At 57.4% G+C, this 21,358-nt stretch overlaps 1 protein-coding gene across 5 annotated transcripts; it reads right to left on the bottom strand.

Annotated features, from left to right (window-relative positions):
* Window positions 1-13,154: 13,154 nt before the first annotated feature.
* Window positions 13,155-19,629, bottom strand: LOC121169342 (EOLA-like protein). Of its 5 annotated transcripts, none has more exons than XM_040999915.1 (3): window positions 19,436-19,629; window positions 14,334-14,621; window positions 13,155-13,657 (listed from the first exon to the last, which is right to left on the bottom strand). In XM_040999915.1, exons 2-3 carry the CDS (start codon window positions 14,584-14,586, stop codon window positions 13,434-13,436), a joined length of 477 nt encoding a protein of 158 aa, XP_040855849.1. In that variant the 5' UTR covers window positions 14,587-14,621; window positions 19,436-19,629; the 3' UTR covers window positions 13,155-13,433. The 5 variants fall into 5 exon arrangements, with proteins under 5 accessions (XP_040855849.1, XP_040855851.1, XP_040855852.1 ...); XM_040999917.1 differs by lacking the exon at window positions 19,436-19,629 and adding an exon at window positions 19,400-19,430; XM_040999918.1 differs by lacking the exon at window positions 19,436-19,629 and adding an exon at window positions 19,101-19,118.
* Between the last annotated feature and the right edge of the window lie 1,729 nt (window positions 19,630-21,358).

Consider the following 21,358-nt stretch of genomic DNA (forward strand, 5'->3'; position numbering starts at 1 on the left):
GCCAGGCGCACTGCCAGCCACTTTTCCCACCCTTTGGAAGTCTGGGTCCATTCTTCCTTCAGGACTCTGGTCAGCGGTCAGAGTGCTACAAGGCCAGGGTGGGTTGGAGTGCAGGCACTGGGTAGCGTTTGTGTTCTCTTGTTTTGTTTCATTGATGTACAACAAGCGGATCTTTGTATTTTGAAACACATGGCTCCTGACGATCAGGGTGTAAATATGTTCATCACATCACGGGGGTTGGGGAGTCCCAGTTGTCACACATCTATTGCTGCTGTGCACTTTGAGTGGGAAGAATTTTGTTGTGTTAGCCACAAACTGGGGAGTGTATCTTATGTTGAAGTCGGAGGAGCAAATGACAGCAGTGCAAGAGCTCTTTCTTTGGACAATGTGAACAAGTTAACAGCGATGCAGTTAATAAAATAGATGAAGAAGTCGTTGGCTCCTGATTTCCCTTTTCCCCTTTCTTCTGCCTCCAAAATTAGAAAGTGTTATCTTAGACAACTGATAACATGTAAACAAATAAAGTAGGCTAGAGACGCGTATTGAAAACGTTCTGAAGTTGAGACATGCATTGGACAAGTTCTCTGCAGAAGGCCTTGTACCGTGAGTGGAGCTGTGGGACAGCCACACACACCCTCCCAGACAAGGGTACAGTCCAGCGCCGGCCATGGTAGGAGGAAGACGCTGAGATGTTGGGAGACCCACAGAGCCAGGGAAGGAAGGCCGAGCAGGTGGGCCACCAGGGGAGCATGAGGGTGCGGAGTGGACCCTTTGTGGGGTCTGTGCAACCACACCCCTTCTGCGGAAGCTCACTACGGTGCAGCTGGGTGGGGCAGGAGGTCAGAGGCTCAGGCAGTGTGGGTTTGACTTGAGAAAAGCCGTGAGTCGAATACTTCTCTGTGCAGGTGTTTCCGCGTGTCGGCTACGGCAGAGGAGCATCCGTCTGCAGCGTGCGTCTTGCAGAATGTGTCTTGGACGCTTGTCCCGGTGCAGTGGAACACAGAGCCAGAATCAAATGACCAACGGCCCTCAGGTGCAGGGCACTCCTGAGAGATAAGGGAGGATCTCCCGGAGAGTGAGGTCAGAGGACGGTGGCAGTGCTACTGTGCCAGGCTGCAAAGGCAGGTGCTAACTATTAGACATGGCGGGTAGCTCATCTTCAGTATCATTGGCCAATGTTAGGCAGAACCACATTGTGGTAATCATCCCATGAAATAGTGATGTTGGTGGGAGAGCAGTTGGGAGGGTGGGACGGAGCTGGTCCTGGACTCCACATCTCGCTGCTTGAGTCCCACCGTGCTCCTCCACGTGCGGAAACTGCAGGTGTCCTCTAGGAGGATTCTTTGTTTGGCTGAGGGTCCATGCACGTTCGGCAGAGTTTTCTCTGCGACCTCCTGGAGAACAGGAGAGCAACAGCAGCATCTCAGAGGGGCCAGGCCTGGGGCTCCAGGATAACACAGGAACAGCCACCTGCCCGTCATGCAAGTGTGCCTGTACTCCCCAGGCACTGTGACCGGTGCTTTAGGCACAGGGAAACCCTCCTTGGAGTGACCACCCAGAACAGATGTGACCCACCACGCAGGGCCTGGGAAGAGCTCAGGACTCGTGGCTAGGGCGTGAGCGAGCTGAGAGGAGCCCTGGTTCTTGAATTGTCTGGGCTTCACGAACCTCAGGCCATGGCCGACTCTGACTTTCCATGTGTACTGTCAGCATGGCCCAGCATATCTCTGACGAAGAAAGGAAACAGTCTCCTGGGGTTGGGCGATGGGGCAGCATGCCCAAGTGGACCACTAGAAGGTGACTGTGAGAGTCAAACGCACTTTGGAGGTTGGCAGAGTGCTAGTTCTGTGGGACTACTGCACCTTCCAGTAGTGCAGAGCCCGTTCCATTATGTTTCCAAATGCCTCCATCCAACCCTGGACCCTGGCCTGCTGCCGAGTCCTCCTCTGCTGCCTGGCCCCTGTGGAGGCTGCAGGGTCGGTCGCACGCCCTCCCTGTGACGCAGAGCAGAGCAGGCCTGCTGCCGGCACGAGTCCCTCATCTCCCAAGGCTCACGCTCTGTCCTTTCTGAGAGCCTCACCCTAACACGGCCAGAGCTCAGTCTGAACTACCATCTCAGACACCTGGTCGTGCCTCCCTGGGAGCTGCCAACGTCCTTTAGCTTTGGCAACGAGAGGGTGTGCGTGCTGTGTCCACAATCAAGTGGCTCTGAGGATAGTAGTGAGGGTAGTTACAGATGATGAGGAAAAGACAATTTTCGCAGTGGCATTTACATGAGCTTCTGAGTAGTGAATACCTACCCAGTGGTCAGAGGTCATTTTCAGGGTCGGACTCTCACCCCACTCATAATGATGGTGGAGGCAGCCATCTTCGGGGCTTGGTCACTGGGACACACCCCAACATGAAAAACCGTTTCTTGCAGCTCCAATTCGAGGAGAAAAGGTCTCAAACCCCACTTGCACTACCTCAGAATGACGGTGAAGTACTTGCTTTTGGTGTGACCGATGGCATTGACACAGGTGCCCAGGCAAGACCAGGCATGCCTCAGGTTACAGAGACTCAGGGGAGGAGTAGTGTTCATGACTGCTTCTTCTGATAGGAGACATTCCTCACAATGTTGAGGTCACCCCCAACCTTCCACGTGTGCAAATCTCACAGAGCTAGCATTGGAAATGGCACAGAGCTGGATGCTGCACGGAAATCCTGGAGACAATCGTACTGACTTGCTCCTGGGCTCACACTCTTGCTTTCTGATGGAGTGTTAGCTGTTTCACGTGCACAAAGGGCATGGCCATTCATGTTTGTGTCCCATCAGTTTCTGTAACTTGACGCCCTACGTGGTGCAATACAAAGCTGGTGCAGGGCTTGCAGGCTTGGTCCTCCTGTCAAGCCAAAGGAGGCTTCCCCGTGCCTGCCCACTTGTGTAACCTTCTGTGTCTCTGTCTCCTTTGTTATTTTGATCCCATGCAGCTCCCTCTCCCACTCTGTGCTGCATGGTTGGCAGTGGAGTGTGAGCCCGTTCCACCAGGTTTGCAGTGTTTCGAACTGAGAGGAAACTTCCATGAGATCAGGTTTCGGGAGGGGAAAGAAATCCTGCGACCATTAGTGCAAACGTGTGTCACAACACCACACATGTGTGGATTCAGGTCACACATCTTACATGCAGCTGACACTGGTCTCAAGTCACCCCAAAGCTCTGCACTGGTGTTCTTTTATGCCTGACATGCAGATGAGGAAACCGAGGTGCAGGGAAGTGAAGTGCTGGAATCTCCTTAAAGCCGCGGGAGCGGAATTTAAACCAAACCGCCTGTGCTTCCATAGCCTTGTCCCCGTACTGACCCGAGCTGTGGCCCTCAGGCACCGGAGAGGGGGCAGCTCTCAACCAGTTACTGAATGCCTCAGGTTGCGTGGCTGAGAACCGTGGGGAAGCCATGGAGAGACTCATTCTGGATGCAGCGCTCTCAGCCTCTCCCAGCTGGGTCTGCTCATCTTTTCCTCTGCAGTACAGACCAGGGCCCAGCAGGACACTGGGCTGTAGGAGAGCGGGGGTAAAGCTACAGAAGGGCTTTAGATGCGGGGCTTGCAGCTATGGCCCTCTGGCACACACACTAATATCCAGGAAGGAGCCCTGCCCTCGCATCTACCTACCAGGCCTCCTCCACTTCTGTCCCCGCCAGCTGGGACGTGAAGGACATTGTGAACATGACCTCGTGGGATCCCTGCTGGGTGTACAGCAGACACGGACTCATCTGACAGAAGTAGAATATTCAACTCCCAAAAACCTCTAGCTGCCTGGTCTCTCCAGACGTGAAAATGAGACAAAAAAGCAAAAAGTGTGTGTGTGTGTTTGTGTGTTGGGGGGATAGTATGCTGCAGTGTGCTGCAGTGTGTGTGTGTTGGGGGGATAGTATGCTGCAGTGTGTGTGTGTGTGTGCTGGGGGGATAGTGTGCTGCAGTGTGTGTGTGCTGGGGGGATAGTGTGCTGCAGTGTGCTGCAGTGTGTGTGTGTTGGGGGGATAGTGTTGTGCTGCAGTGTGTGTGTGTGTGTGTGTGTGTGTGTGTGTTGGGGGACAGTGTTGTGCTGCAGCAGGTTAATCTGCTGCTCGCAAAGCTACCATTCCATATGGGAGTGTCAGCATTCTAATCATTGACTTCCCTTCCAGGTCCCTGCTACTGTGCCTGCAAAGGCAACAGGAAATGGCCCGAGTACCAGGGGCCCTAGCACCTGTGTGGGAGACCAGGATGGAATTCCTGGGTTCTGGGTTCTGCCTGACCCAGACCACGCTGGTGTGATAATTGGGGAGCAAAGCAGAGGATGGAAGATGCCTCCCTGTCTGTCTGTCTCTCCTTTCACATGAATAAGTATGTGAAAGAGAGTGACGTGTGTGTGTGCGTGTATGTGTGAGAGCAACACACAGACAAGTCTTCCACCCTCTGGCTCACTTCCCAATTACATAGAGCATTTGGGGCTGAAGTCTGGAGCTGAGAACTGCATCCTGGTCTCTCCTGTGGGTGGCAGGGGTCCAAATCCTTGGGCCATCTTTGGCTCCTCTCCCCAGGTACTCCAGCAGGAGCCTCAGTAGAAGCAGAACAGCTGGGACTTGAGCCAGGCACTCCCACAATGGGATGTCAGCATCACAATCGTTGGCATAATACGCTGTGACACCAACGCCAAGCTCCACAGTGAGAACTTTTCTAACTGCCCCTTGCTTCTTGAATATTCCATCTTCTGCATGCTTTGTTTTTTGGAGAGGAAGAGGGCAGCTTCGTGGTATTAAGGACATTCACACTTGTACGCAATTATAGCCACCATTCATATCAGGAGCTCTTTCCCTCTGCAAAAACCAAAACACTAGGTTGCTCCGGCACTGGCTTACTTCACTAGGCACTTATGCTCTCTCTCACATAACACGGCAGGTCCACAGAGTACAGTACAAGGGAGATTGGGGAAGGATGGCACCACATAGTGTGTGTTCTCCACTCATGAATAAAAGTAGGACTCTCAGTGAAACTAATAGATACACCTTTATGTTACAATAGCAGATTTTCTACTTTCTCCTCTACTTACCATTTCCATGACATGCAAATATCAGAAAGTGAAGCTCGTGTACTGGGGGACTATGTTATCCTGAAAACACAAGGACAAATGCTGTGAGGGAGAGATGGGGAGAGAGGAAGAGGGAGAGATGAACCCTTCTGCCTGTAACACTGTATCATAGAAAATAATGTTAAAAACCTCCACTAAATCCAACAGCAACCTTTCCTTCTCTCCTCCCCCAATGCCCAGGTAATTAGCTCTATCACTCTATTTTCCATCTATGCGTTCGACAACCCAAGCATTTCATTTTTTAAGTAGAATTGTGCAGTCTGTTTGTGGTTGATTGAGTATACTAGCAAAACGTTCTAATCACTGGTAATTGTTGCAGCACGTGTCACAATTTCCTCCCCTTTTGAGGCTGCACAGCACCCCATTGTAGGTACATATCGTATTGTACTTACCGGCCAGAGACTGTATATTGAGCAGGAGGACTTGAGGAGTACAGGCCTTCAATATGGGATTTTCTTTCTATCTGCCTGCGAGTCAGGCGGTGATTACTGTTTGCAGGAGCTACAGGAGCCAGAGCTGAAATGCCCCTCTGTTTGCTCTCCCCTGCTGTCCTGCGTTTCCGTAGACTTCTTCCACCAGGTCTGAGATGCACAGTCCTTCCCAGGCTGCATTGCAGGGGCCGTGCTAACGTCGTGGCAGCAAGTGTTCCACAGTCGTACAAGCAAGTCTTTCTGTTTGCGTGGGTCCCTGGCCGTGACCTGCACAGGTGCTTTCTTTGCATGCCCCCCTCCCAGTGCCCTGGCACTTTTTGGACCAGCGTTCTTGTCAGAGAGTAAATTCCCCTCCCTGGGAATTTGAGACGCCCATGTAGCTGTGGCTGCTGCTACAAGCACGGTTAGAGTAAGGGCTGGAGCTGGCCTGGGGGCACGGCGACGAGGATCAAAAGCTTCTTTCCCCATGCCCTGTAGCCTGTAGCCTGTAGTGAGCCCCCTCCTGTCTCTTGGCTCTTCATCATAGAACTTTCTGCCCACACCTCACGTGTTAGTTTGAACTCGTCGTCTCAGATAGCAGGAAGACAGGGGAGGGCACAACGCTGCAGCAAGCGCACCCCATGCTCATCTTACTCCAACCTCGAGTTTCCTTCCCCAGGCCTCCACCGTTTGCTTTTTTGAGAAAAACAAACTGTGGATGTGAGGACAGTGAGAGGTTCAGAGAAGAGCTGTAGAGACAGCACAGACTCCTTCAGAAAATGGCCAGGGAGGGGGCTGGCATGACCCGTCTCAACGGGAAGAGGTGAGGGTTGAGGTGGCTGCCCCAGAGCAGTCTCCCGGACTCAGGAAGCTCTCGCAGAGCTCACCCATCGGGATCCGTCTCAGCAGCATCCTGATACGCAACAACGTGCAGTGGAAGACGGATGGCCTCGACAGGTGTGTCAGCCTCACCGAGACGGAGTAAGAGACCTGCAAAGCACCGAATCACTGCTGCTAGTTCCCAGGAGAACTCACCACACTCACAGTGCAGCCACACTCATGGTGGGCTTACTGCAGCAGAGGGACACTGTGCAGCCTCAGCCAAGGGGAGAGACACATGCGGGGAAGGCCGGGGAAACGAGACACACGTCCGGGAGGAGCACACAGGATATGCCCAATTCCCCCACATCGTGTGGACAGCTGCCAGGCACGGAGGGGCCCAGGACTGTCACTAGTGGCGGGTCATGTAGGCAGCTCTGCATGGCAGGGACCCAAAATCCAGACTCCCAGGAGGAAACCCAGCATCGGGGATGTTGTTTGTACAACACTTGAGACATAATACAGACTATGTCAGCCAGTGGATTCTAAATAGGTTTCATCGCGATTGGAACTGCAAGATTGGTGGCAATTCAGACCTGTTGAACTATCAAAACTGCTTGAGCAGGACCCTCGGAGCATGCCTCACATCGGGGACCTGGGATGGGTGGAGGGCTGGGCGGGGCTGTTCCCTTTGTTTCTCCCCTGGCCCCAGATACAGGGAAAAATGATATTAGTGTGGAAACAATATCTTACCCACTTTCCTGTAGCCCTTGACCCTTTGTACCCTAAACAACTAAGTAAAATCATTTAAAAAAATAAATTAATTTTTAAAAATGCCAACACTTGAGACACAATACATCACCCTTGTCAGTTCTAAGAACGCTGGCATCTATTTTCAAACACATATCCTCAGACACAGGCCAAGGTCCAACTGACGGCAGATTCGCCTAAGGCCAGCAATGAGCCTGCTGTGCAAATGTGCTTCCGAGGGTGCACCCCATTTGGTCAAGGAGTCTTTACAGCAAAATGAGGCCTGCAGGACCTGGCTAAGGAGTGTGAAAGGCCCGCAGGACCTGGCTAAGCTGCAGCCCGGGTTTGTTATCATGGGCCCTCGACTCCAGTCGTTACCACAAACCTTGCTAGGCATTAAGGTCTATCATAGAAAACCAAGTGGCTTCCTTCTCCTTTGAAGGTTTATTCATTTTTATTGGAAAGGCAGACAGGCAGAGAAAAAGATCTTTCGTCCGCTGGTTCACTCCCCACGTGGCTGCAACAGCTGGAGCGAGCCAATGCGAAGCCAGGAGCCATGAGCCAGGAGCTTCTTCCGGGTCTCCTACGTGGGTACAGGGTCCCAAGGCTTTGGGCTGTCCTTGACTGCTTTCCCAGGACACAGGCAGGGAGCTGGATGGGAAGGGAAGTGGGCGGGACACGAACTGACACTCATATGGGCTCCTGGTGTATGTCAGGTTAGGACTTTAGCCACTAGGCTAGCTCGCTGAGGTGAGGTGTGAATGTCTTCCGACTTGGCCAGGGGCATGATCCCAGGCAGCACACAACTCTGGCCCATGACAGCTGACCTGAAAACCTTCCAGGGTTTCCAGAGGCAGGAGTGTGATGCCAGGGCACTCACACGATGTATGTCCCCCAAGGGCACTCGTGGGCCCCCTGGAAACCAGAGTGAACCATACTTTGGGCATCCCAAGAGGATGCAGGTCACGTGTTCCCTGGCAGGCAGCACGTCATGCTTCAAGTGCTTGGGTCCCTGTCACATGTGGAGGAGACTTCAGTTCAGCTTTCTAGCTTTGGTCTGGCCCAGCCCTGAGAGCTGTAGGCATCTGAGGGACTGAATGAAAGGCTGACAGCAAGCGCTTTAGCCACTAGACTTCCGAGCTGGGCACAAGGTTTTCTTTGTCTTTTGTTTTCAACGACTTATTTATTTTGCTTGAATTACTGAGAGCGAGAAGGTGAGGAGTAACCGAGAGATAACACCATCTGTTGGTTCACTCCCCAAATGGCCGCCATGGCCAGAGCTAGGCTGGTCCTAAGCTGGCAGCTAGGAGCTTCTTCCAGATCTCCATGGGGGTGCAGGTGCAAAGGCCTTGAGCCACCCTCTGCTGCTTTCCCAGGCCATCGGCAGGGAGCTGGAGCAGAAGTGGATCAGCCAGTAGACAGGTGCCCATAGGAGAGGTCAGCACCACAGGTGGAGGATTAGCGTGCGCCAGCCCCAGGACTCAGCTGCGTACCATCGCTAAATGTTACCTGCCATCAAAACCCATTGTGTCGAATCATCTATGGTGGAAAATGACCTTCTTCCACACCTCCCCTCACACACAGAGTGTGATTTCCAAACACAAATACATTTGCTACATGGATTGCTATCATCATGCCTAAACAAGCAGGAACTTGCCCCCAGTGTCTGTGCAGAGCAGGCCTCAAAGAGGGGCATGTCCTGGCAGTGAGAATAGCATCTACGGGGAAGAAACGGGAACTAAAGGCTATCTTTCTGTGATCTGCAAACAGACATCTGAGGGCCAGATGAGTTTACTGTCACACGCCAGGCACAGCTGAGGATGTGGTCACTGAGCCACACAACATAGCTGTGAGTGACATTATGAGCGCCTCTGAGGCGCACCAAGAGTGTTCCCAATGTGGCCGGGTGCAGCCTTCCTCTGCGACAACTTGCATGAGTGGCAACAAAACACGTATCTGCATATGGGCCCGTCTGAGCAGATCTAGCCCATCAGCAGTCGGAAGACAGCAAAGCAGAAATCTGGCGGGAGGCGGGTGGAAGGCGACCTAGCAGAAACTGGCAGTGGGAGAGAGCTTGCCAATCCGAGCTGGTCTATCCATCAGTACTTGCAAGTTACCAACAGAAAGCTGGTGAGGTAGAGGATACCCAAGAGAAAGCAGGGCAGGTGTAGGGAGTTGGCAACTTGAGCAGATCCATCCATCAGTAGCTTGAAAGCACCAAACAGAACGTGGTGGGGGGAGGTGTCAAGAAGGTCTCGACCAGCCCGCCTGGCAGGGACCACCGTGGGCAGTCAGTCACCCAGGGGCCCATCTGACTCAGACAGTCTTGGTGATGCCAAAATCAGAGTGAACTGAGCACCGGCTGCTGAGCAAATCAGAGAGGTCAGTGAGAGCCTCCGCCATCTTCAAGAGTGCAAGCGCCACGGGGATGGATCACAGTCTCTCCACTCATCCAGGGCCAGAACTGGCAAAAGGATGTACCTGTCACCAGACAGGAGGCTTTTGTGGGAACTGAAACTGTAAGTCTGCACATTTTGAGAAAAGAGGGAAGTCAAGCACCCATCCACCTATCCCCTTCCTCCACCCACCCTCAGCATCCTGGCTCTGCACCTCCCTGTGACATCACAAGACAAAGATGAGGGCTTCAGCGGCTGCTTGGCCGACCACAAACACTTTAGAACCTCGTGGACAGAATATTCCGGGCAGCACACTTGAGACCAAAGCCATTTTCGACTCGCCAGCGGAGTGACAACAGCTTTGGGTGCACAATGTCCCCAATGCTGACTTAGCTCCACGGCTAGTGGTGGCAATCTAGAAGAGTCTGAGGACAAGCTGACACCCTCTGCCAACGAAGGGCCACTTATCGAGGTGCTGTCTGATTCTTCACTTGTTCCAAACGCGGATTCAAGGTAGCCTTTGGTCCAGGTCGGCGAGGAGGCCATGAGCCAGGCTCCCGCTCCCAGCCTGCAGGTGTCAGGCTCCCAAGAACAACTAGCAATCAACATGGAAGGCAGCAGCATCCCTTGGGGGCTGTCCTTCCCCAGGAAGCTGTGGATTGTGGTAGAGGATCCAGCATTTGAGTCTGTGCACTGGAACAAAGACGGGGACGCCGTGGTCATCGAGGATGACCTTTTCCAGAGGGAAGTCCTTCTTCAGCAAGAGGAAGACAGGATTTTTCAAACCGACAGCCTGAAGGCCTTCATTCGTCAGCTGAACCTCTACGGCTTCAGCAAAGTACGCCCAAGGAACGCTGCTCACGGTCCAGAGAACAGGGGCATGCTGGTAAGGTAGAAAGCATTGCTCTTTCCCACATCCTGTCACTCAGACGTCCTTGTAGAGCTCCAGGTCAACGCAACACTGTATGTGTTTAGTTCCCTAGCACTGCTTCTTTAGATGTGAGACCTTATTTACTGAAAGCTCAAAGTCTAAACGTGAAAGTAGGTCGATTCTGCCGGGAACTCACAGTGCGCTGGGAGAGGCTCCGCAGGCGGGGCAGACTCCCAGAGGCCAGCCAATGTCCAGTAGATGCACGACTGCCTTAACCTAGCAACTGTTTGCCTTCAGTGCGCTGGTGCTGCCTGGCATCCCAACACTTCCCAGAAACAAATTTTATCCCCGCAGGACTAACATCTTCCATTTTGTTTCAGATATACTGCAATGTCAATTTCCAGAGAGACAAACCTGCCCTTCTCATGAATATCCAAAGAAAGGGGGGCCAGCGGCGCTTCAGCCGGCAAGCCTTGTGCGGATCAAGTGCGAAGAAGAGGAAGGAGCTAGCTACCAGGCGCTCCCCCCGCATGCACCCCAACAGAGAGGACGAAGAAGCGGAAAGGAGGGCCCAGGAGGAAGTGACCAGTGTCCAGAGACCCAGTGCCGGCCATTCACTCATGTTCTCCGGCATCTGGTCCATGAGTAATCTCACAGTGCGACCCCTGAGAATCTACACCTCTCAGGAGCCAGGTGGCCCAAGTGGGGAGGACACCACTCCCAATGTCATGCAAGCACCTCTGTGTCCCACCGGGACGCAAGGCGCTGCAGAAGCACCCCGCGGCCCCGCAACCTATCCCGATTACGAGTCCATGATTTCTTTGTACAACACCTGTTACTCCACCCTTGTAGCTGCCCTCAACACCAAGACTTCCAGTGAGCCCCCAGAGCAGGAGGGCTCCACTGAAGGTAGGCGTGTCATCTGCGAGCGGGTCAGGGACGAGCCACCTCTGTGAACTCACACAGCAGTGCTTCATAGTGATCAATTTAATAGTGATTAATACACATCATTTCCCAACAACCACCTGTCTGCAGTCCTAATAAAATATAAATATTCACGAGATTCAAAAAAGCAATATGAATGAGAATCCCGGTCTGTGTTCTTGCTAACTGCTCACACGGTATGAAATCCTTTCTCCTTCCTACACTGAGATACCCGACGCAAGCTGACTTCATAGAGGGGCTTAGTGTACTCGGTTTTGCAGGCTGGAAGCTCAGGAGCGAGGGACCCTGGCCTCTGGGCCTTGGCGGGCTGGGGGCAGGGCTGACGGCAGCTGCTGTGCTGTCACGGTGGGGACTCCTGCAGGGGTATGAGGTCACGATGCAGAGCAGGAAGCCAGAGCCTGGGTCCCACCGCTCTCTTCGAGGACAGGGTGGGCGTGGGGAGACACCTGCCCAGCATCTAAGGACCTCCTCCTAGGTTCACCTATGAAAGGTCCACCATCGGGCCTGGCACTGTGGCACAGCATGTTAGGCTACCAACTTAGGCCTCTGCTCCCATGTTGGAGACCTGGAAGAAGCTCCTGGCTTCGGGCTGGTGTATGCCTGCTGTTAACAGCCATTTGGGGAGTGGACCAGCAGACGGAAGAAGGGACACCACCGCCTAGTACTGCCACCCTAGGGAGCCCCACTGCCAACACATGAACCTTTACGTCAAGTCACTGCAAACCACGGACTAGAGTATACCAACTCACTGGCAGGAGCCCGAGGAAGCAGAAAATTCTAACATGGTGTTGTGGTCCCTGTCGTTCTCTCTCTTTCTCTCTTTTAAAGCAACAGGCTTTCCACATACTTGGCAAAGTGATCTTGCTAGGAAGTGCTGAGAGAAGCCCAAAGAGATCCAGTACGCTGGGACTTGCTGTTGGTCAGGAGACAGAAGAGCCTGCCTTCTGGCATCGGGGGTATCACACTACTCATGGATCTCGCGATGACATGCTCTGCTCGGGGCCCTCAGTGTTGCCAGCAAGCTTCAGATCTCCGAGCGTCGCTATCCAGCACCCAGGGGCCCTGCAAAGAGGAACGCCCCGTCCCATCTGCCAGTCCATTCAGTGCCCAGGGAAGGGGGCAGAGCCCTCACAGAGAACAACCCCTTAGAAACATTGCTAAGGAGACACTGGAGAAAAGAGTCTTGCTATAAAAGGAATACCACTCCATCACTATTGAAAGTGAACTTCGGGGCCCAACGTGGTAGACTTGTGGCTAAATCCTCTCCTTGCATGTGCCGGAATCTCATTTGGGCGCCAGTTCACGTCCTGGCAGCTCCAATTCCCATCCAGTTCCCTGCCTGTGGCCTGGGAAGGCAATTGAGGGTGGTCCAAAGCCTTGAGACCCTGCACCTGCGTGGGAGACCCGGGGGAGGCTCCTGGCTTCTGGGTTCAGACTGTCTCAGCTCTGCTCGGCCACTGCAGCCACTCGGGGAGTGAACCAGCGAACAGATCTCGTCTCTCCTCCTCTCTGCAAATCTACCTTTCCAATAAAAATGAGTAAATCTTCAAAAAGAAAGACAGACCGTGAACCTCCCTCTAGCGTATCTGTATTTAGGACCCTTCACTTGAGCAGCCAGCAGCTGGTCATGTGACACGCGTGACACACGAGCTTCCCGATGCCAGATCACGTTCAGAGCAGGGCGAGAGCGCCCCAGGGGGACAGCTGCTCTGTGTCTGACTTAGCCTAATGGCTGGGCACTCTCAGGCACACGTTCAGTGCCTGCTCCCAGACACCCGACAACAAGCCCTGGATGCCGTTCAGACACGTGCTGAACAAAGAGAGGGGAAACACACACGAAGGAGCTGCAAACGCTGCACAGTCATCTTCAGCGCGTTTATTTGAACGGTGCAGAAATCAGCAGGACCCCAATCAGCATCGAGCCAAGACATTTCCTTACCATTGACACAAGGTCAGTGAGCTCAGATAAGCCCAGCCCCTCTGTTGCATGGGAGTAAAGCAGTCCATGGATACGAACTGCACCTGGCGTAGCAGTCTTCCGCAGTGGCAGCTCTCACCTGATCTTACTGCTAGGAACCCGCACCAGGCTGCTGAGCTGCCCCGTCAGCAACGTTCTCCTGAGGGCTGCACGCTCATCACGCCTTGTGTCCCGGAGGGATGAGGTGCTCCGGGAGGTCCACCTGGAACACATCCTTCCCTCCTGGCCAAGGGATGGGCCGCAGCAGCCACCTGGGGTTGGAGATGGCTGTCAGGTACTTCTGCTGGAGGTTGGTCAGGACAGCCTGACTTTCCAGTTCCACAAGCTCCTGAGGAGCCAAGTCCTCGGGGCACTGCCAAGTCTCCCCGATGTCAACGAGCCCTGTGCAGAGAGAGAGAGAGAGACGCACCACTGACGCTGCCTTCCCTGCACAGGACCTACCTGCATAACCACGGGGCTGTGGGAGGTGTGGAGTGCTGCAGACCAAGATGACGTCAGCGAGGGGCACGCAGTGAGCAGGCTCCTTGTTACTGAGCACGCATGACATTCTCACAAGGGCTCCGGGAGTCCTGGGCGAGGCAGACAGAAGGCTCCCGAAAAAAGGCGGCCCTCATTGGGGGCGCGAAAGCGAAGCATGGGTCCCAGCGCCACTGCTGATAGGGTGCCAACAGGCAACAGGAAGCCCAAGCAGGTGGCAGGTAATAGGTGACAGGTGATGCAAGAGAGGAGACCTCTCGCACTGAGAGGCCAGGGGACGCGCCCAGGAGACTGATGGCCCTGGAGGTGGGGCAGGCCCGTGAGGCCCGGCAGGAAGCCTGCCCCTGGAGGGCACCAGAGATGCTCTGGACTGCACTGCACTTGCTCCCACGCACCCCTGCGTGCACAGGCACACAAAGGTGCCACATGCGGTCACGGACCTAAGGCAGCCCGTCAGACTCCAATGGGAAAATGAGGCCCTTGCTACCTGTCCCAAGGCATGCTGCTTCAGCAAGCCGCACAAACACACCCACTCGTTCCCAGGAAAGCCACTGCCAAGCTCAGGTACCTGTTCACTCACCAGCTACCACTCCCCGGCCGAACTTCTCTCCTTCCTGAAGCAAGGCCTGGATCTGGGCGGGAGTCATCCCGAGTCTTTCCACCAGCAGTTCCCACCAGGCCACGTCTTCCCAGTCGCGGTGGGCAATGTGGACGGCGATGGTATGGTTCTGGTGGCCGCTAAGCAGAGGGCGCCACCGTGTCTCCAGAGTCTTGACTCCGTTTAACACAAAGCCCGCATAAGGCTGTCGGAAGGAGAGGCAGCCAAACTTCATCTCTCGCCAGCTCCCAGGGCCCTGGGGCCGGGGGCCTGCGGAAACACAGAATCACATGCCAGCCCGCCATTTTCGCGGCCAGGGAGCCTGATCGTTCCTCCATGTCTCCCCTGAGACTTGGTCACGAAGCCGCACTGACCTCACGCCTCGCCGCCTTCCACTGGCCATCACATACTCACGGAGGGCCCGCCCCACGCAGGTATGGAACAAGAGCCTGGGCTCACGCAGCTCCACCAGATGGGGCCTCTGGGGAGCTTGGGGAACAGGGCAGGACAGGGAAGGTCCAGGAATGATGGCACGTGGTGAATGCTACAACCGGGGACACCAAGCTCAAAGGAACCGCAGAGGAAGGCAGGCCCCTTGGTTGCGTGAGGGTTGGGGCTGCACAGCCAACAGGGGCAGGCACTGCAGTGATCGCCTCTCCCCACAGAGGTGCCATGCTGGGTTCTGCTTCTCTTCCTGCCCCCCCACTCCCCGCCAATGCTCTCAGCTCCCAGGCACCTCTGCCCCACCACAAGGTCGGCCTGGTTCTGCTCGGCTCCCCCTCACACACCCAGGGCTGCTGAGGACAAAGCCTTGGGAGCCCACCTCAGCACACATCTCCGATGGCTGCCACCAGCTGGGCCTCCTGACCCCACCAGCCCTCAAGGACCTGCCCCGCGGGTGGAGCTGAAAAACGAATAGTGAGAAAGAGAACCAGGGGCCCCCAGTGAGCGTGCCTCTCCTAGAGCCAGCCCCGGGCCTGTGATCCCCCAGTTCAACCCTTGCCTTGCACAGCAGGATCTGCTCTCAGGCCCCTCGGGGCTGAGGAGTGACAGCACAGCCACCTGGGCCCTGATTGCACACTCCCACACCTTGGGCCTTGCTGCTTCCACGCGTCCCTTGGCATGGCATCAGCTCGCCCTGAGTGGAAGGCAGTACCGTGCAGCAAAGGCAGCAGCACAGTCCTCAGAGACAGGGAACCACAAGCCTGAAGCCCAAACCTCCGCCCGAGCACCAGATGGCTGGCAGCCTCAGTCTGCACGTGGCTGGGGGGATGCAGAGCAGGCACTGAGAGCCCCCAGCCAGGACCTGGCCTCTGATCAGACACGCCCCCAAGGTGGCGACTCTCATCATCGCCATCTTCTTCACTGGGCCAGCAGCCCCTCCCCAGGGCTCCACCCCACCCGGGAGCCATGGGCCTCTACTCCAGCTCGAGCCCGGCCCCCCTTGTCTCAGCCAGGACAAGAGCTTACCAGTGTGTCCTGGAGCTTTGAGGAAATGGGCCCGCCCTCAGAAGACCAGGCGTGGTCAGGAGGGAAGCTACCGGGGGTTCACCGCTTTCCTGCAGGCAGGCCTGCGGGGCTAGCTGCCCCACCACCCCCCTTCCCCTGGCTTCTCGGGCCCAGCCGGGATGCCCAAATCCTGCCTCTGCAGCTCACTGCAGGCCCAGGTGCCGCCCCTGTGCGCCCTCTGCATTGCTGCTTCTGACTCCCGCCAGGAAACTCTGCTTCCAGAGAACGAAGCCTGCGCACTCCTCCTTGCAAGACAGGTGCTTCTCTGAGCCCAGGCGGCCTTCTCTGAGCCGTGGCACAGCAGGCAGCCGTGCACGGGGTGGCCATGCGCTCCCGCTAACTCCTCTTGCTCCTCGCCAACCAACAGGTCCCAACAGGCACCCACGGTCGACCGCCATCAGTTCTGCAGACCCGACGTGGCGCTCCACTCTCCTGACCAGGCTCCCGGGCGGGCTTCCTGCTGTCCGCTCTGCCTCCCCACGCACAGGCCGCTCCTTCTCAGTCCCAGCCTTACCTGGCCAGGTCACAGCCCAGACTTGGGACCCTATCTGGGGCCACCCCAAGATGACCTTCTCCCACCTCTCTAAGTGGCGTCACCATCTACCTGGGGCTGCTGCTCCACACCTACAGGCCACCTACCCTCCCTTTCCTTCCAGTCCCCACGGCACGTGGCGCTACCTCAAAACTTTCCCTGGACCTCACCCCTTTCCACAAGCCTCCATGGTCACAATCCGCTGCCTGCCTCCATCACCTGGGCAGCGTTCTCAGGGCCTTGGCTGGTGCCCTCTGCCTCGCCTGTCCATGACCTTGGAACGGGGACAACTGGGGCCCGCCACGCCTCTGTCAGAACCCACGAAGGCCCTCCTGCACCGAGCAGAAGAGACTGCCATTTCTCCCTGGGCAATCCTTCGGGGTCTGCTTCCCCGGCCGCTTCCTGCATTCCTGTCGCCTGCACCCCACCGCTCTGCAGCCACATGCCTCACATCCACGCCAACTCCATCCCCAGCCCAAGGCCTCCGTGGGCCATGGTAAGCCCCAGTGTACACTCAGAAAATGCCCACTTGGAAGGGCTAACCTGAGCACTGAGAATGCGTGGAAGGACAGGGCCTTCTCAGAGGCCACCACGTCGGAAGGACATGGGTCAACACCCAATGCAACCAGCACATGCAGAGACAGCTAGCCACATACCCAGGGAGGGCAGCGTGAGAAGAGGAAGGCGGAGCAGAGATGCTTCCTCATGGCAAGGAGCGGCATCGAGTCCCAGGCAGGCAGCAGCAGGCAGCAGGCAGGAACAGGACACATCCTCACGGCGCTCGGAGACAAGCACCCTGCCAGGAACACCGTGTTCTCCGACTTCAGGGCCCCCAGAGCTGTGTGGCACAGCAGCGTGCTGCTGTTGACCCAGCGCGGCTCTGCACACCCACCCTCGGCTACGGGACACTGCCTGAGCACGTCACGGGGCAGAGCACCCTCCTCCCACGACCCGCACCGTGAGCACTCTGGATCGGAACACCTCCCCTGCCCCCATCCTCACTGTCTCTGTGCTGTCGCACCGCTGTTCATCTCAGAGCCGAGCGAGCCACTGCTCCTCCGACACACAGAGACTCGCCAAGCTGCTTTCTGTTTTCTGCCACCAGCAAGGGCGTGGGCCCTGACATTCCCTGAGGGCGTGGGGCAGAGGCTGCTCTCAGGGCAAGGGCATCTAAGACGCTGCCCTGCGCCACCCACGGCCTCGCACAAAGCCTCACCAGGGTACACTGCACTCACCAAGGGAGCTCTCACACACCTGTCAGCCCTGAGCAGGGTGCTGCTGCTCCTGGGTGACAGTCACCCCGGCCCTGGGCTCGGAGGTGCTTCTGAGGGGGCCTGCGTGCAGAAACCGTGGTCCAGCCATTTCTACTTGTACTCAGAGATGCAACAAGGACGTGGGTGTGCCCAGCCCCTCAGCTTCCCAGGCACATCACCACAATCCCACGTGACCTGTGCAGGTGTGGTGCGGGCACAGAGAACCGAGGCACCCTTAGAGGCAACGGGGTGCTCCGTCTCCTCTTGCCTGGCGCTGCACGCAGCACCCACTTTTGGCCTGAGGAGGGGGCTCCCCGCTTTTGGCCTGAGCAGGGGGCACCCTTCTGCCTGCCTCGGGTGCCCTACACCAACATAATGGATGAGGGAGAAGGTCTCCGCGCACAAGACAGCACCGGGGTCCAATGGCACGGGAAGGGCTTGTCCCAGCACAGGCCGCAGGCCAACAAGAGCTGGGCGGCCAGCATGCGGGGCACACGCGGCTCCTGCTATCACGGCTGGGGGAGGCTGTCTGAGGCAAGGACCACGCACAGCGCCAGGCAGCAGGGAGCAAGCCCGATCTAAGAGGAGGAAGCTGCTCCCATCCCCACCCCCGTCGCCCACAGCGCTAAAGGGCAGAGGTGGGGGAGCCCAGGCCCCTGTGTGTAAGTGTAGGCAGGGCCCAGCAGCCACGGGTCCCACAGCACACAGGCCACCAAGTGGGCCAAGCTTAGGCCAGGGCGTGTGCGGCAGTTGACTCGCTTGCCACACCCCAGGGACACGCTCTGAAGCTGCCAGGGAGGGGGAGGCTGGCAGGGAGGGAGAGGCTGGCAGGAGGGCACAGGCAAGATGGCTTCGGGAGCGCCCCAGCCCAGAGGGGTGTTCTGCAGAAGGCAGACACTCAAGCGCTGGCACGACGTGCCCGGGCTGCCTTTGGCTGTGTCTGGGCTCACTGCCCCCTGACCATTATAACGGTCCCTGGAGTGGAAGCACTAGTGGGCACGCCTGCGGACATATGCGAGGGCAGTTCTCAGCAAGGCTGCCAGCCAGGCCCTGGATAATCGGCTTCCAGTCAACGAGGGACGGGCCAGAGCCAGGGAAGGGGGTGTACCTACCTACCAGGTATACGGTACCCACACCCACGTATTTATGCAGAAGATACACAGTGCCTACACCGACCTACGTACCAGACACGCAGTGCCCACATCACGTACCTATGCACTAGGTATGTAGTGCACACACCCACTGACGTACTTACTAGGCACATGGTGCCCACATCCACCTATGAACACACTAGGGACGCGGTGCCCACACCCAGCTAGCTACGTACAAGGCACGCAGTGCCCACATCACATAGCTATGCGCTAGGCATGTAATGCCCACATCCCTTACATACCAGGCACGTGGTGTCCACACCGACCTATGCACACACTAGGCACGCAGTGCCCACACACGCACCTACGTAAAAGGCACGCAGTGCCCACCCACCTATGCACACAGTAGGCATGCAGTGCCCACACTGATGCACCTATGTACCAGGCACGCAGTGCCCACATCCCTTACGTACCAGGCACACAGTGCCCACACCCACCTACGGACCAGGCACGCAGTGCCCACATCCCTTACGTACCAGGCACGCAGTGCCCACACCCACCTACGTACCAGGCATGCAATGCCCACACCCACCTACGTCCCAGGCACATGGTGCCCACTCCACCTATGCACACACCAGGCACGCAGTGCCCACACCCACGCACCTACGTACAAGGCACGCAGTGCCCACACCCACGTACCTATGCACGCACTACGCACGTATTCGACGGGTCAGTCACAACCATGCAGTCACGCAGCGACGCACGGACACGGTCACGCACTGGTGCACGCTCACATGGGGCACCAGGCGTCTCCACTGACTCTGGGATGGCGAGGCGGGTTCCGGGGAGCAGCTGGGGAGAGAGCCGGGGTTGGAACCCAGCGGCCCGCCGAGGGGAGGGGAAGGAAACGGGGCCGGAAGCGGAAGGGGCGGGGAGAGGGGACTAGTCAGCATTCTGCAGGCGCGGCCGTGGGAGAGGCTGTGGGCGAGGAGGCGGAGCTGCCTGGTTGGCTGTGAGCAGCTTCCGGCGCGGGGACGTGGGGGCAGTAGGAGAGGGGCCGTGGTGGGCGGGGCTGAGAGCGCGTGCAGGGCGGGGTCTGAAGCGGGTCTTGTGAGGGGCGGGGCTGGGAAAACGCGCGGGGCGGGGTCTGAGAGGGCCTGTGGGCGTGGCCTGCGGTGGCGTACGGGGCGGGGTCTTTGGCGTGCTGTGCAAGAGCTTGTTGAGAGGACGTGAGGGGCGTGGCCTGAGGCTGCTGAGGGCTGACAGTGCGTGCAGGCGGGGCCTGAGGTGGAGCCGAGGGGCGTGGCTGAAGCGACGTGCGGGGCGGGGTGTGAGGCGAGGCTGGGAAAGGGGGCGGAACCGAGACGACGTGTTGGGTGGTGTCTTAGGCGAGGCTGGGGAAAGGGGCCGGGCTGAAAGGACGTACAGGGGGGTGTCAGAGGCAGGGCCCGTGAGGGGGCGTGGCTGTGAGGACTTGGGGCGGGGTCTGAGGCGGGGCTGGTCTTGAGCCCCTGGCTGCCATAGAGGCTGGGGAGCAGTAGTATGGAGTGTCCTGTGGGAGCATTGGGGGCGGGGCCCGGGAGGGCCGTGACTTTGAGGACTTGGGGGCGGGCCTGAGTAGGGTGTGGCTGTGAGGACTTGGGGCGGGCCTGAGAGGAGGCGTGGCTGTGAGGACTTGGGCGGGACAGGAGAAGGGCGTGGTCGTGAGGACTTGGGCGGGCCTGGAAGGGGCGTGGCTGTGACGACTTGGTGAGGGCCTGAGAGGGGCGTGGGTTTGAGTTCTTGGGGGCGGGGACTGGGGTGAGGTTGGTCTTGGGCCCGGGGCTGCCATAGATGCTGGGGAGCAGTAGTAGTACATGTCCTGTGGTATCATTGGGGACATGGCTGGAAGGGCGTGGCTGTGAGGACTTGGTGAGGGCCTGAGAAGGGGCATGGCTGTGAGGACTTGGGGCGGAGCCTGGAAGGGGCGTGGCTTTGAGGACGTAAGGGCGGGGTCTGAGGCGGGGCTGGTCTTGAGCCCATGGCTGCCATAGAGGCTGGGGAGCAATAGTAGGGCGTGTCCTGTGGGAGCATTGGGGGCGGGGCCAGGAAGGGGCATGACTTTGAGGACTTGGGGGCGGGCCTGAGAGGGGCGTGGCTGTGAGGACTTGGGGCAGGCCTGAGAAGGGTGTGGTGGTGAGGACTTGGAGCACTGCCTGAAAGGGGGCGTGGTTGTGAGGACTTGGGGGCGGGCCTGAGAAAGGTGTGGCTGTGAGGACTTGGGCGGGGCCTGAGAAGGGCGTGGCCGTGAGGACTTGGGGCAGGGCCTGAGAGGGGCGTGGTCTTGAGAACTTGGGGCGGGGCCTGAGAGGTGGCGTGGCTGTGAGGGCTTGGGGCGGGGCCTGGAAGCTGCATGGCTTTGAGGCTGTGAGGGCAGGGCCTGGGCTGGGGCTGGTAGGTTGCCAGTGGCTGTCATAGAGGCTGGGGAGCAGTAGTATGCCATGTCCTGTGGGCGCATTGGGGGCGGGGCCTGAGAAGGGCGTGGCTGTGAGTACTTGGGGCGGGCCTGAGAGGGGCGTGGTCTTGAGAACTTGGGGCGGGGCCTGAGAGGTGGCGTGGCTGTGAGGACTTGGAGCGGGGCCT

The sequence above is a fragment of the Ochotona curzoniae genome, unplaced genomic scaffold, assembly GCF_017591425.1.
Source record: "Ochotona curzoniae isolate NIBS_2020 unplaced genomic scaffold, NIBS_Ocur_1.0 scaffold_1852, whole genome shotgun sequence".
Taxonomy (NCBI): Eukaryota; Metazoa; Chordata; class Mammalia; order Lagomorpha; family Ochotonidae; genus Ochotona; species Ochotona curzoniae.

Excerpts from the sequence above, each read along its gene's own strand:
- LOC121169342 (XM_040999915.1), bottom strand. The coding sequence starts at position 14,586 with ATGAAGTTTGGCTGCCTCTCCTTCCGACAGCCTTATGCGGGCTTTGTG. Across the intron at positions 13,658-14,333 it reads CGGCCGGGGAGTGGTAGCTG|GGCTCGTTGACATCGGGGAG; the intron begins GTGAGTGAACAG and ends CTCTCTGCACAG.